Genomic DNA, 16136 nt, shown 5'->3' on the forward strand with positions numbered 1-16136 from the left:
GATCATGACCTGAGCCAAAGTCGGATGCCCAAACAACTGAGCCACCCAAACGCCCAATAATACAATTTTAACTGAAATTTAAAGACAGGGTTCTTATGACCCAATCTTAGCAGTCCAAGGCACACAGTCTAGAAAAAAAAAAAAAAGTAACTAAAGCATTTCATTTTTTTTCCATTAAAAAATAAAACACTAAGGAGAGAAGTACATTCATAAGGCATAAGAAACATCTTAAAAATCCTCTCTTCTCATACGGATGGCAGCTCCTCTCCAAAATTTCCTCTCACACCCTTTTACTTTCAACCACCTCAAACTTGCTAAAGTGACAAGACACCTGGATTGCATTAAGAGTAATTGACTCATCTGAAATTAATTGCTGCATTTGTACTGAGGCCACACCTCTCATGGGCTACTACCAGCCAAGCACGGGCAGGAATATTTTGGCTCTAGGACTCCTTGACAGCCTTGCTGAACTTTCCTTAAACGTGCACAGTAGTCTAAGGAGCTCCTAATCACCTTTTTTCCTTCCCTTTCTCCTTGGCTGGGGTTCAGACTTGTACTGCAATCTGATAGTTCTCCCAGCCTCTCCCAGCTGCTGCCCCATTTTCTCTCACAGGTCGTTCCCCTAATTGATTTCTTGCACATTTAATTCCTTTCTTGGCAGCTGCTTCTCAGAAGATCTGGATAACACGCTCACCCAAATATGTGTGACCTTTTCCAAATTTACTCCTTCCTTCCATTTCACCCATCTTCACTGACAGTGATCACTGACTAGGATAGAACAGCTAGGTCAGGGTGACTTCTGTTTCAAAATGGAGAAATAATGCAAGCAAGGAGGACTAGGGGCAGGAAAACAGCCTGGAGTATGCTAGGATTCCAGAGGGTAATTACCAGGTAGTTCAATCCTCCTTCTACCCCACCTCCACCCATCCTAGGCTGGGAATTCCATCTGAGGTAAAGAATAACAGTATAGATCTATAGGACTGTATATATAATACCCATGGTAGGGTACTAAAACAGTGAGGAGGAAGAATGAGAGGAGGGGAAAGGGAAAGTGGAGAGAGAGGGAAAAATTGGATTCAGTCTAACAGTTATTTATGGATCCCTCCTGGGCTTTCTGTTAAGCACTGGTTATTGAAAGTTAAATAAGAAAAACTTCCTTGCTTTCCTGAGGGACTGATACTTTCCCTAACCTAGGCAGAAGGGGGATCAGAGTACTGCCTTGAGGAGATGATACCTGAGCAGAGCTTGGAAGGATGCATAGGTGTAGGAGAAAACCTCTTGAGCCACATGCAATTGCCTATCTGCTAGCTCAATTCAATTCTGCAAATACATTCTGAAGGCTTGCTATGTACAGGGCCTTGTTCTAGGTGCAGGGGCTACAGTGGTGAGCAAGCCAGCCACAGTTTATGCCCTCTGACTTGGGAATCTAGCTGAGAAATGAGCTAACCAATCTTACCACAGTGTGAGATGTGCCACTGGAGAGGGATCTGCAAAGCACGTTAGAACAAGAGTCTCATGGCCCCCAGCCCAAATGAACTCCCAATTTCTGAACATGGCAAAATTCTTCATACTTTAACTCTGTTATTGCTTTGCAGTCTCATTTACCACCATTCCCAAAAAGTGGATGGTAGAACCATATGGGAATCTGAATATGCTACATGCAGTTACATTTCAGAGCTACTCTTCTTGACACATCCAACCTTGCCCAAATTCTCCCCTGTGCTACCAGGCAGATCCTTTGTCTCTCTCTCCAGGTTGATGAGGTTCTTAAAGCAGGGACCCAGATGCCGGGCCAACAACATCTACTATGGGGTCAGGCACATGCAGGTAGGCTTTGTCCAGTCACACAACCTCAGACTTTGGACCCTCAGCTTCCTTGCATGCTAGGTGAACAATTCCTACTCCAGGAAATATGAAAAACACTGGTGGTTCTTGGCACATAGTAGGTGCTCAAAAAGATTTGCTGAATTGAATTAACATCAAAGTCCCAACCCAGAATTTGGACTTTATGAAGGCTCTAGCTGTGAGCTGGAGCTTGGAGGGTTTAATGATCAATTTTAGTAGTTTTCTGTAGCTAAGAATGCAAAATAGACACCTTGCACTTTGCCTTAAAGAGCTGCTTGTTAGCTGGGGAAACAGATGGACAAGCTCCTAAGAGTTCAGTTCTAAATTCCTAGAGGAGTAGTTCTCAAAATCTAGCAAGCGTCAAAATCACCTAGAGGTCGTCTGGTGAAACAGATTGCTGGCTGCTCCCTCAGAATTTAATTCAGTTGGTCTGGGGCGGAGTATGAGAATTTGAAAGTCTGCATTTCCCACTTTTTCCCACTGCTGGGCTCACATTTTGAAAACTACCCACTAGAGGTTAAGTGACCTGTGCTCAATATGCGGCACATAGTTGGTCTGTGTGTCTGAATCCTGGTTCCACCACATCTTTAGTGTTGGCTCTTGATCAAATCACTCTACCTCTCTGTGCTTCACTTGCCTCATCTGTGAAATAAGGATAATAAGCTAATGCACGTGAGTGCTTTAAGCCACACCTGGCAGTGTTTAATACATGTTGGTTAGCTCCTATTACCTACTCATTTTCTGGAGGTGGTGGGACGACCAAATTCGAGGTCAAGGTAGCCAGAGAAGAGCAAGGATTAAGTCCATCTTCTGTGCAGCAAGGAAGGCACCAGATCTGAGGACAGTACTATCCTCCTCAGGATGATGTCCCAGAGCGGTATGGAGTCTCCAACTCTCAGGCTTTTCTTCTAAGCGCGCTGCGACGTCCAGCCCATAGGCTCTCTACGTCCCACCCATGCTGCGCAGGCGCAGAACCCGATACCCATGCTTGACGCAGAAGCGTACTCAGGCGCACCGGCTGGGAGCTCGCCGCGGAGCAAAGATGGCGGCGGCAATGCGCGTGGTGGCGGCTGGAGCAAGACTCAGCGTTGTGGTGGGCGGTCTCCGCGGTGCGGTCCGCAGCCTGTGTAGCCAGCCCGTCTCGGTTAACGAGCGCATCGAAAACAAGCGCAGCGCCGCGTTGCTGGGAGGAGGCCAGCGTCGCATCGACGCGCAGCATAAACGAGTGAGTCCTAGGGAGACCCGACCATCCCCCCTGGCGTTCGCAACCTATTACAGAGTTTCCGGCTCGCGGCGCCCCAGTCCTTTCAGCCAATCCGCGCGATGCCGAGGAGGGGCGGGGACGAGAAGGTTCACCCTGAGAACCTGTAGCCTTTCACCAAATAGCAGGTAAAACGAGAATAAGTACCTTTGTGCCTCATTGCCCTGTGCTTTACTTCTGGATTTTTAGTCGCAGCTGCTCGGCCCCAGACAACTCACCATTTAACTTCTATAAACTTTTGGACCAGTTAATCACTAGGAGTCAGTTTATTGAAAGGAGAAAATAGTATTTTCCCCCTCACAATCTTATTGGTAGAGCTACAGAAGCGATGACGGGCACTTAATAAAAAAACGAAACAAAACAAAAATTCTGCGTGTTTTTCTCATGCCCGGAGGAAGAGTGGTAGGTAGTATACGGTTCTTGCTCCATCATGGTAGCAGGAAAATCGAAGCGTATGGTGGGGGAAGTAACTTGGGCAAACTCTCACATTAATCTGGGGTGGGTTGAGCTCCCGGATCTTGTGGGAACTTCTGCCTCCTCAATGCTGGCTGAACGCCTTTAGGATCTCAGCATGCATAGACATGCTGGGTAGGAAAGGCACGATGCGCGACGGAGGCAGGGAGATTTTTGAGGTGAGAATTACAGCTGGCCTTCAGAGATAAGCTGGGTGGCCATTTATCAGCAGGAGAAACTGAGGCCCAGATGGGTGACCAGGGACTTGGAAGTAGGCTCACGCGGTGCGTCACTGACATGTGTGTGAAACTGGACCTTTGTGCTGGGTGAGTTAAATAACCGGGAAGATGCAGAAGTGAAATTCTTAACGGTGAAGGGCACCGAGGCACATGTCAAGCCTGGGGGTGGTGACTGGGGTGGAAGGCTGGGGGTCTTCAGTGAGGAAATTCGAACTAGTTCTTGATTGAATTCTAGGTGTTGATTTAGATGGAAATCCCCATTTGACAAGAGCATGAAGGTGACCATTCCTTTTTGACAAGTTACTTAATCCTGAGGAGTCAGTTTATTCTAAACAGAAGATAGTAATAATTCTTAACTCTTGGGAGCAAGATGTAAATTTGGTTGTGTGTGGTGCCAGGAGTGCTTTCCCTTCCTCCCCTGGGGTGGCTCTGTCTGGGTTGAAGGAATTTTTACATCATACTTTGGAAAGGCCTGGCAGTGCTCCTGTGCACGCTTTGTATTGGGGCCCGTTGCTGAATTCTCCCTGGAACATCACCCCACCTCTTTGCTAGGTGGACCCTACTGGGTTTTGATGCAGGCTCCAGAAGCTATTTTTCTTTTGCCAGAGCTGACTTAGGAGGCTGACTTGATTTAAATCCCCCACTCCACCCCCTTTTCAACAATTTTTGGATGACTTCCATAGGATAGATTTCCAGAAATGGAATCACTGGGTCAAAAGATAGGAATATTTTGAACACTCTAATATATGTTGCTAAATTGCTTTCTGGAAAACTTACTCCACACAACAGTGTATATGTTTGTCTGTTTTAAAACGACCTCACTGGCTTTGGCTGCTTTATTATGGGGGAAAAAAAGAGCCAAACTTGAGGTTTTTCCCTGGGGTGGAGAGAGGGCAGAGGACAGTAGGCCTGGGTGTTTGGCTTAGTCTAAGGGCTTGAGAGTCCAAGCAACAGAGGCTCTTGATAAGTTGAAGGTTCCAACCTCATCTCCAAGAAGCATTTTTTCACTCCTCTCACATGAGCTCTTTACCACCCTGTTTAACTCCTTTTCATCTCAGGCACTACCTGCTGTGGGGTTGTTGCCATATTATAGTATCACTGTCAGGTGTGGGGTTTCTAAGCCGAGCCCCAATGTAGGATAGTAGGAGAAGCCATGGAAGAGGCAGAAGAACCAGGAAGTAGTCCTGAAAGTGTCTTTGGGGTTGGACACTAGTGAGGTGAGTTTGTGTGGGGTTCCCTAGAAGAAACTTGTGAATGTGGGGGTGTAGCCTTAGGCCCTTCAGTAAGCCTGATTTAGTTTTCCACCTCCTACTTTTCCATTCTTCTTTTTATTACTCCTTAGGTCTCCAGTAAATGTTTGTGGAACTAGTTATCTTGTTCCAGGGTCAGGCTCTCCTTACCCCCACTTCTCTCCATCTTTTCCTCTTCCTACTTCCTTATTTACCCTCCACAGTTGGTAGCTCCTGGAGTAGCCTGTCTGCCCTGATTTACTTACTGGCTGATATCTACTGATAACACCAGTGTTTTGGGTGGGTTGATGGAATAGAGGCTTTCATGTGAGGTGAAGGGGCAAAACCTGTCTTCGTGGCCCACTCACAAGCACTCCTTGCTTACTGACCTCTATGATGACATGACTGAATGGTTTTTGTTGTATTTTAGGGAAAGCTGACTGCCAGAGAGCGGATCAGCCTCTTGCTGGACCCTGGCAGTTTTGTTGAGAGCGACATGTTTGTGGAACACAGATGTGCAGATTTTGGAATGGCTGCTGATAAGAATAAGGTATCTTTTTACAATGGTGGTGTGAGCCTCTAAGTTGCACTGTCTAGCCGTGGCCCTGCTGACCTACTCATTAGCCTAATAATGAAGGCCATCTGGAACTCAAGGTACATTTAATAGTTTTCAAGTTAGAGGCCTGAAACTGTAAGAGTGCCTCTGAAGAAGTACTATTGGGCCTCCAGATTCCCCCAGTTACCTTTGCAGATGAAGGAATGGAATGGGACTGTTCATACCTTGTGCAATGTGACTATTGCCCAGTTTCCAGGTCTCTGGTTGTGGGTTCAGAGTTCTTGCAGGTATGGAGTGACAAACTTAGAAGGAAAGGCGAAAATGTCTTGGTTGTGTTCTGGTCCATCTAGGCACCAGAGACCCCTAAAGCAGGACCACTTGCCTCTTTTGACACTTTGACTTTATGGAGTTTTTGAAGTCAGAGTCACCGACACATTTTTTAATTGGATGTTCTCCATGGGTATGCAGAGTTCTCTGTATTCACTTTTGATCAGTTTTCCTCAGGTCTGTATATATGCTGTTATTCACCAAAGATTTGTGAACTTGGCATCGCATCAGCTGGCTCCGTTTGAGTCATTATGGGCTACACAGTATTCCAGGATTCCAAGCAAAATGATGCGTTTTCCCTAAGGCTTGGAGGTGGGGTGTGTGGCTTTCTAGAGTTGCGATGTGTCATTATATGCCCTTCTCCTTCCTGTGGCATTTGGTAGCAGTGGCCCTAGGGGGAGTCTTGATTATTTTACTGTTAAGAAGGAAGATGAAGCCTAACTATAGTGCCTGTTACTTCTGTTGATGAACCAGTAGCCTAGTGCTTGCTATTGCAGAGCTGAGAAGGGGAAGGGGAGATTCCTTCATGTTCTTGATTCATATTGAATTTTAAGAAATTTAGGGTGGGTTATTTTATTTTTTTGGTCTTTCATTCGGGCATAATTGTCAAATTCATTAAAAGATGTATTTGGTTTTTTTAACTTTTATTTTTCTGTTTTTCTGGTAGTTTCCTGGAGACAGTGTGGTCACTGGACGGGGCCGAATCAATGGAAGATTGGTTTATGTCTTCAGTCAGGTATTTAATAACTCGAATAGGCTGAGCTTTCCTGGAGGGCAGAGCCAGGACCAAATATGTGAGAAGAAAGTCTTGAGGAATGAAAACTTGCCTGTAGTGGGGGCAGAAGAGGGATATACTTTGTTTTTCAGTGCATGTGTCCAGAATATTCTACCATAGTATGTGTTTTTCTCAGAATCCTGAGTCTGTTTTAGGGATAATCACAGGGCAGTAATCATGTAAAAAGTCCCAAGAACCAGGAGTTTATTCTAAGTGAATGAGATGTTTCTTGGTGGGTTGGGTGTGTGCCTGGAGGGCATCCATGTCCTGGGCAATGTGTGGGCCTAAGAGAGTGCTGTGAATGCAGCCTGGGTGGAAGGGACTTGAGTCTCAGGAACATAGGCCCCTCAGTTTTGGGCTTCATGAAACTATTCAAACAAGTTTTGTTAGGCTTCATAAGGACGGATACAGTTTCTTCACACTGAAACCATAGGAAAATATAGTAGGCAGAATAGCTCCCAAAGATGTCCAACTCCTAATTCTCAAAACCTGTGACTATATTACCTTACATGGCAAAGGGGAATTAAGTTGCAGATGGAATTAGTGTCACTGATTAGCTGGCCTTAAAATAAAGTAGGCTGGGTTACCCAGGTGGACACATATAATCACAAGGGTCTTTAAAAGAGGAGAGGCAGAAGAGGAGGTCGGAAGAATGTACTGAGAAGGGCTTCACCTGCCATTGGTGTTTAAGAAGATGGAGGAAGGAGGTCATGAGCAAAGGAATGCATTTGGTCGCCAGAACAGGGAAAAGGCAAGAAAACAGATTCTCCCTTGGAGCCTCCAGAAAGACATCTAATCATGCTAACCTTGAGAGTAGCTCAGTGAGGCCCATGTAAGACTTCTAAATTACAGAACTGTGAAGAGAATAAATTTGTGTTGTTTTAAACCACTGAATTTGTGGTAATTGTTACAGCAGCTAATAGTAAACTAACACTATATTATTTTGGGTTTGATTACCACCCCTCTCCACCTCAAGACGTGGAAGAATTTGTATAATTCTAAATACTTAGTTCCTTTTACAGATCTAAAATTATAAAGCTTGTTAAATATTAAAATTATGGGTTCAGTATTAAATAACTGGTTAACTTTAAATGTACTTAGACAGTACTCATTCACTTAATGAATTACCTTTGACATGTTTTAAAACTGTTATAAATGGGTCTACCAACTACTTAACTAGAAGAAATTATGAGAGCTAGGCAAAAACTTGTACAGAAAGAAAGATGCAAAAACGTGTACAGAAGGAATTATTAATAAGATAGCTAGAACAAAGTAAGTTATTGTACTTTCTGGACTCAACCTTCTAACTTTTGAGCAAATACAAAATTCATTGAATTGATACTTTTGATTACTTCTTATGCCCATGGGGTAGGGTAGGATGAGGATTGGGGGCGAGGAGAGGGAGATGACTGAGCCACAGTTCCTGCCCCGAAGAACCTAATCTCATTTTGTAGATAAATTGGGGCAGAACAGGAGTTCTGTACAGATGAGGGCAAGAGTGATTCTGGGTAAGTGCTGTGGGCCCGGGACAGTGGATGATCACATTCAGCCTTGAGGAATGCTTTAGGGAAAATGGGGCATTTGAAATAAACCCTGAAGGATACTTAGGGTAGGGAGTGATGAGCCAGTTTTTTGTACTGATCCCCAAAATGTTAATATCTGCAGTTGTTTTTTCTGGGGATCTTCTGCTTTTCTGTAGAAGCAGCCTTAGTCTGTTGACTGATAATTGTTCATAGGTATATTCTGGGGGAGGACAATCTATTCTTGTATAGGTTCCTAATCTCAGATGTTTTTAGCCTCACCTTTGCTTTCTTTTGCCACTGGTGATTGTGAATCCAGAGTCCTTCTGGTGAAATTGCTTTAGAGAATAAATGTTTCCTCTTCTCAAGGTGAAGGAGAGGCCCTGTGGGGTCCAACTGCTCCTAACCCAGAGTTTTTATCAGTCTGTTCCCCTGCCCCCCCCCCCCCCACTTCCTATAGTTCCTGGGTTGTTCCATCCTTGTGGTTACTCCCCCTGCAGTATATAGGCTTCCATTTGCTCCAAGTCAGATATTCTTTTTGTGCTTTCAGTTCCCCTGAGTTTGTTGTTCACTCTCTCCTCTGCCATTGTTTCCTCTTCCTTTTTTGTCCTCCTGGGCTGACTGTTTTTAATTACTCGCTTTTTGAGGTGGTTTTAGAAAGGAGGTCCTTCCCACAAGAAGCCCTTTATATCAGAAGGTGATGAAATTCCATAAGCAAGAGGAAGCCGTGAGGGCTCTGATTGTCTTTTTTTTTTTTTAACCTCTCGTCAAAATGACAAATATTTCTTTTTCTTTTTTTTTTTTTTAACGTTTATTTATTTTTGAGACAGAGGGAGACAGAGCATGAACGGGGGAGGGGCAGAGAGAGGGAGACACAGAATCTGAAACAGGCTTCAGGCTCTGAGCTGTCAGCACAGAGCCCAACGTGGGGCTCGAACTCACGGACCATGAGATCATGACCTGAGCTGAAGTCGGACGCCCAACTGACTGAGCTACCCAGGCGCCCCAGGATGGCAAATATTTCTAGTAATAGAAGTGCCTGCCTGACATCTATAGAATCTGATTTTTCAGGTTAATTCTGCATGAAAAGTTTTCCTTAGAGAGCTAGGATTCATTTTTGTAGAGCAAAGACTAAGTCTTTTGCTGTTGACAATACATGAATTCCCTCTAAGGTACAAATTACTCCATAGAATAGTGAATAAAAGACCATTCCTAATTTTTTGAACTCCTGAAAATCCTTCAAAAACTTTTGACTAAGAGTTTTTCATTTCGTCTTCCTCCTGGCTTTTCATTCCTGGCTAGTGACTATATTTTATTTGTTGATTTGTTTTCTTTTTAGGATTTTACAGTTTTTGGAGGTAGTCTGTCTGGGGCACATGCCCAAAAGATCTGCAAAGTAAGTAAATCTTGAAAACCCAGTACTTTCATCAGTCACATAGTTCATATTAAATATTGGGGTGCAAGACAATGAGCTGTGTATGTGGGGTGGGTGCAGACCCAAACATCCCTTTAGTCCAAGGCAGGAATTCTTCACATTTTTTGTATCATGGATCCCTTTGGCAATCTGGTAATGATTTACATGCATAAGATATGTAGGATTACAAAGAATTAAAAAATATTAAAAAAAATTACAATTGTAATATTCATGCTTTTTATGTTTGTTTATTTTGAGAGGGAGGGAGGGAGAGAGAGAGAGAGAGAGAGAGAAAGAAAGAAAAAAAATCCCAAGCAGGCTCTGCACTATCTGCACAGAGCCTGACATGGGGCTTGATCTCCCCAACTGTGAGATCATGACCTGAGCTGAAATCAAGGCTTGGATGCTTAATCAACTGAGCCACCCAGGCACTCCTATTTGTAATCTGTTTAATTTGATAAATCAAATTTATCAAATAACAAGATTTAGCTGTGCATTTAAACCTCTATAGTTTCAAAGTAGGCATGAGTGAAAATGCTACTTCAAGGGGTGCCTGGGTGGCTCAGTCGGTTGAGCGTCCGACTTCGGCTTGGGTCATGATCTCGCAGTCTGTGGGTTCGAGCCCTGCATCGGGCTCTGTGCTGACAGCTCAGAGCCTGGGGCCTGTTTCAGATTCTGTGTCTCCCTCTCTCTCTGACCCTCCCCCGTTCATGCTCTCTCTCTCTCTGTCTCAAAAATAAACGTTAAAATTAAAAAAAAAAAAAAGAAAATGCTACTTCAAGATACCTGCAACTTTAGTGTGACATAAAAATATCCATGGCTTCTTTTAATATAAAGTCACAGGTATTTCTCATAAAATAAAGATTTTGTTTCCTGTGTTCATAATTAAAAGGTATGGTAAAGATCAGCTAGAGTTAATAAAGGTAAAGATTAAATTTTTTCCCATCCAAGCAATGCATGGATGAAATCTATTACAGACCCCTTGGGATTCTGAAGACTCCAGGTAAAGAGCCCATGATCTAGGTGGAGAGTCCAGGTACTAAAGGATAAAGAACAGTGCAAGGATTACATGATGGTATTTTAAAAAACACTGCTGGGGCACCTGGGTGGCTCAGTCTGTTGAGTGTCCAACTTCGGCTCAGGTCATGATCTCACAGTTTGTGGGTTCGGGCCCTGCATCAGGCTCTGTGCTGACCACTTGCTCAGAGCCTGGAGCCTGCTTCAGATTCTGTGTCTCCTTCTCTCTCTGCCCCTCCCCTGCTCATGCTTTGTCTCACTCTTTCTCAAAAATAAATAAATGTAAAAAAAAAAAAAAAAAAAACCTAAAAAACCTCCACTGCTAGTGATGAGATGCTCTGGAGATGAATAAAAGTATAGATCATACTTGGAGAAATGTGGAATTAAAGGTACGGTTGACTGTTAATAGTCAAGCAGTGCTTCCCTGTGTAATGGAAAACCTGGATTCTAGATGTGATCTTGTCATGTATTATTTCTGAAACCTTGGGCCAATCACTTAACTTTTAATCCTCTCTAATTTTTCTTTTCACTGCCTCTGTTATCAGGTTGAATGAGATAATGGAAGTGGAAGTACTTTGTGAACTGAAAAGGGTTCTTAGGAATGTTGCTTATTAAGCCCTCAACTACTGACCCATGAGGAAAATATGCCTTATTACAAGTGAAATCAGGCTTGGGCCTGGCTCTGGTTAACAGATGGATCTACATGTACTTTCATAAAAATACTATTTTGTTATTGTGTTTAGTGTCAGTTCTTTCAAAAGAGTAAGGGGTGCGGGGGTAGGTGGTGACGCCTGACTGGCTCAGCCAGTAGAACATGTGACTCTTGATCTCAAGGTCATGAGATCTCAAGGTCATGAGTTCTCAAGGCCATGCCCAATCCCTACGTTGGGCATGCAACCTGCTTGAAAAAAAAAAAGTTGGGAACAAAACTGGATACTGGAAAATATTATAGCCTGGGCCTGTGGCTCAGAAATGGTTGCTATGAGCAGTCTTATCCCCTGCTGGCGTGGAGTGCTTTGGCTCTTGGATGCCTGAATGGCTTTAATCAGCCCTTAAAATTTTGGTTCTGTTTTCCATGGAGGTACCTAATCATCATGGGGAATGAAGCCAGTGTTAATGATTCCTGTTTTGAGAAGTGTAATTAGGGGCGCCCAAATGGCTCACTTGGTTAAACATCCAACTCTTGATTGCAGCTCAGGTCATGATCTCATGGCTCATGAGATTGAGTCCTGCATCGTGCTCTGTGCTGACAGTGTGGAGCCTACTTGGGATTCTCTCTCTTCTCTCTCTCTGCCCCTCTCCCTATTCACATGCGTGTGCTCTCCTCTCTCTCTCCCTCTCTCCCTCTCTCCCTCTCTCCCTCTCTCTCTCTCTCTCTCTCTCTCTCTCAGAATGAGCATTTAAAAAGAAAAGTGCACTTGGAACATTTTCCAGAAAACACCATGGTACTTTATAAATTGTTTTTGATAAAAGGATCAGTTGTCTCATAAAAGATTGCTTTGCTGTCTCAGATCATGGACCAGGCCATGACAGTGGGGGCTCCAGTGATTGGACTGAATGACTCTGGGGGAGCACGGATCCAAGAGGGAGTAGAGTCTTTGGCTGGCTATGCAGACATTTTTCTGGTAAGAAACCTGTTAATAGCATTTACAGAATAAAATAATACAAGGCTTAATTTCTAAGCTGTGCCCTGGTTAGAGCTTTCCCATCCCTATTCCTTGTTATCTACCTTGTGTCTGTTCTGTGGCTTCTTCCTGTGTCACTGGGGAAGGCATGGAAGGTGTACAAAAAGCAAGAGAGTAGGTGGAGAGGGTTTACTTTTTTTTTTTTTTTTATCACAGAGGGCAACTCTTAGGGGAAAACAAAATTAAAGACCACTTATAGGGGAAATCACCTAATTATTTTTCTCAAAAGCAAGGGACATGGAATATTATGAAAGTTTAAAATGAATTGATTTGCTAGAATTAGGAATTAAAAAAATATGTAGTATTTTATTTTGTTTAAAACATAATATCACCATATGAAGTTCAAGTTGTAGTACAAAGAAGAAAAATCAGCCAAATCCCACTATTCGGAAACATTTGATGAACAGTATATCAGATCTTTCTGCTTACTTACAAACTAAAATTACAAAGAAAGAAATGAAAAACACAAAAGTAGATTAGATGTATTACTTGAAGTAGGAAGTATGTTATAAGAAGGTAAAGGAGGTTGGGGTAAGGGAGAGAGATACTGCCAGATGGAAACTTGAGGAAAGGGAGAGGTCTGTATTTCTGGGGAGGGGAGGAAATAGGGAGAAGGCAGGAAAGAGACAGGCAGACATTGTTTCTAATCAGGCCAGCTGTTCTTGTCATCTCCCTGGCCTGCAGGCTTATGAATGTTTTATCCCTGGCTACTGCCCTTTGTGATCCATCAGAAAAATGTGTATTTGTGTAAGCTGCTCTGCTAGTTGTGGGAATACACATGTTCGTTGAGAAGCCACTTTGTGAACCTACTTTTTAATCTTTAATCTTGAGCTCTAGGAATAACCTACTGGGGAGAATTAGCACTTTGGGTGGCATAGTCAGAACAGTTTAGGCTTGGAAAATCTCCTTTGCCCCCTAACCTGGTAGTCATGCCTGTGTTGGAAATGAAGGAAAGAAAGCATGGCCATAAGAGAAGTGGCAGTAAATCCCCACATTTTAGAGGTTATCAGCGTTTTAGAATATCTCCTAGTCTAACCCATCTTTGTGAGTATAGGCTTCAGGTTGTGTTGTGTTTTCTTTTCAGGAGATAGGCTTCAGTGACTTTAATAAATTATTTACTAATGCTGCTTGTCATTTCTACACCTCCAGCCACTTCCTGCTACTGTACTGTTTAAATTTTTTTTTGTAATTTTGATAAAATTTCAAATTTTACATAAAAATTGCAAAAACAGTTCAAGGAACTCCCTGTATGCCCTTTACCCAGATTCACCACTTGTTTACATTTTGCCCATTTGCTCTATCATTTGTCTCCATAAGTATATATTTGCAGGTTATATTTCTCTGAAACATTTGAGAATAAACTGGAGATTGTACCTCCTTTAGCCCTTAAATCCTTCATTGTGTGTTTCCTGAGAACAAGGACATTCTGTGATAAAACGAGTACAGTAATAGAAATCAGGAAATTTAATATGAATTCATCAATATTTTTATCTATGGCAATTCAGATTTCATCAAGTGATCCTAATAAAGCCTTTGGTAGCTGTTCTCCTGTACCCCTATGCCCCATCCAGTCCAGGATTAAGTACTGTCTTTAGTTGTCTTACCTATTTAATTTCCTTTAATTTGGGACAGTTTTAGGGGCGCCTGGGTGGCTCAGTCGTTTAAGCGTCCGACTTCAGCTCAGGTCATGATCTCATGGTCATGAGTTTGAGCCCTGCGTTGGGCTCTGTGCTGACTGCTCAGAGCCTGGAGCCTGTTTCGGATTCTGTGTCTCCCTCTTTCTCTCTGACCCTCCCCCGTTCATGCTCTGTCTCTGTCTCAAAAATAAACGTTAAAAAAAATTTTTTTTAATTTGGGACAGTTTTTCTTTTTCCTCTATGACCTTAACATTTTTTTGGAAGTTTTATAAGAGGTATAATTTACAAACCCTAAAATCCATCCATTGTAAGAATGTAACTCTGAAAAGAACAGATACTACACTTGATCTTAGCCAAAAGGCTGAGAAGAATGTAAGCATGTAATTCAGTGACTTTTTGAATTCCAGTAAAATTAACAACAGTATTAGTTTCAGGTGTATAATGTAGTGATTTAACAGTGCCATACATTACTCAGTGCTCCTTATTGATAAGTGAACTTTTTTTTTAAGTTTATTCTGAGAGAGAGTAAAAGTGCAAGTGGGGGGGGTGGAGACAGGGGGGCAGAGGATCTGAAGCTGGCTCTGCCTTGACAGCAGAAAGCCCGATGTGGGGCTCGAACTCATGAACCATGAGATCATCACCTGAGCCAAAGTCAGACACTTAACTGAGTTGAACCACCCAGCTACCCCACAACAAGTGAACTCTTAATCCCTTTCACCTATTTCACCCATCTGCCTCCCCCAGCTCCTTTCTGGTAACCATCAGTTCTGCATACTTAAGAGTCTTTTTCTTTTGTTCATTTTTATTTATTTATTTATTTATTTATTTATTTATTTATTTATTTATTTATTAAAAAAAAATTTTTTTTTTAACGTGTATTTATTTTTGAGACCGAGAGAGACAGAGCATGAATGGGGGAGGGCCAGAGAGAGAGGGAGACACAGAATCTGAAGCAGGCTCCAGGCTCTGAGCTGTCAGCACAGAGCCTGATGCGGGGCTGGAACTCACAGAGCGTGAAATCATGACCTGAGTCGAAGTCGGACACTTAACCGACTGAGCCACCCATGCGCCCCCATTTTTTTTTTTTTTTTAAGTTTATTTTTGAGAGAGAGAGAGAGAGACAGAGCTGAGTGGAGGAGGGACAGAGAGACAGGGAGACACAGGATCTGAAGCAGGCTACAGGCTCTGAGCTCTCAGCACAGAACCCAACACGGGGCTTGAACTCATGAACCGCAAGATCATGACCTGAGCTGAAGTCAGACACTTAACTGACTGAGTCACCCAGGCACCCTGCGTTTGTTTTGTTTCTTAAGCTCCACATATGAGTGAAATCACATGGTAGTTGTCTTTCTCTGACTTCTTTCACTTAGCATTATACTCTAGTTCCATCCATGTTGTTGCAAATGGCAAGATTTTATTCTTTTTTTATGGCTGAGTAATATTCCTGTGTGTGTGTGTGTGTGTGTGTGTGTGTGTGTGTGTGTATCACTTTTATCTGTTCATCTATTGATGGACACTTGGGTTGCTTCTCTAATATGGCTATTGTAAATAATGCTCCAGTAAACATAGGGGTGCATATATCCCTTGGAATTAGAATTAGTGTTTTGTATTCTTTGGGTAAATACCCAGCAGAGCGATTACTGGATCATAGGGTAATTTTGTTTTTAATTTTTTTTGAGGAACCTCCATACTGTCTTCCACAGCGGCTGCACAAGTTTGCATTTCCACCAGTGGTGCATGAAGGTTCTTTTCTCTTCGTGTCCTTGCCAACACTTATTGTTGTGTTTTTGATTTTTGCCACCTCACAGGTGTGAGGTGGTATATTATTATGGTTTTGATTTGCAGTTCCATGATGATAAGTGATGTTGAGCATCTTTTCATGTGCCTGTTGGCTAAGGATGTCTTCTTTAGAGAAATATCTGTTCATGTCTTCTGCCCAGTTTTTGATTGGATTATTTGTTTTTGGAATGTTGAGCTATATCAGTTCTTTATATATTTTGGGCACTAACCCTTTATCAGATACGTTATTTGCAAATATTTTCTCTCATTCAGTAGGTTGTTTATAGTTTGATTGATTTGTTTCTTTCACTCTGCAGAAACTTTTTTATTTTGATGAAGTCCCAATAGTTTATTTTTGCTTTTGTTTCCCTTAGGAGACCTATCTAGAAGAATGTTGCT

At 42.7% G+C, this 16136-nt stretch overlaps 1 protein-coding gene and 1 pseudogene across 3 annotated transcripts in view; one reads left to right on the forward strand and one right to left on the reverse strand.

Moving 5' to 3' along the window:
• The first annotated feature begins 2743 nt into the window (after window positions 1-2743).
• The window catches only part of PCCB (propionyl-CoA carboxylase subunit beta), a 98826-nt gene continuing 85433 nt past the window's right edge, over window positions 2744-16136 (forward strand). Inside the window, exons 1-5 of one of the 3 annotated variants that reach the window (XM_047099716.1) lie at window positions 2746-3070; window positions 5458-5577; window positions 6578-6646; window positions 9545-9601; window positions 12148-12261. In XM_047099716.1, coding sequence (XP_046955672.1) covers window positions 2801-3070; window positions 5458-5577; window positions 6578-6646; window positions 9545-9601; window positions 12148-12261 — 630 coding nt within the window. In that variant the 5' untranslated portion in view covers window positions 2746-2800. Of the gene's footprint in view, window positions 3071-3826; window positions 3886-5457; window positions 5578-6577; window positions 6647-9544; window positions 9602-12147; window positions 12262-16136 lie in introns of those variants that run through there. The other 2 variants (XM_047099718.1, XM_047099717.1) reach the window with 2 other exon arrangements.
• On the reverse strand, window positions 14229-14331 carry LOC124527461 (uncharacterized; annotated as a pseudogene).

This window comes from Lynx rufus, unplaced genomic scaffold (genome assembly GCF_022079265.1).
Source record: "Lynx rufus isolate CCGP_SWC_20201006 ecotype Redwood Valley unplaced genomic scaffold, mLynRuf1.p SCAF_5, whole genome shotgun sequence".
NCBI lineage: Eukaryota > Metazoa > Chordata > Mammalia > Carnivora > Felidae > Lynx > Lynx rufus.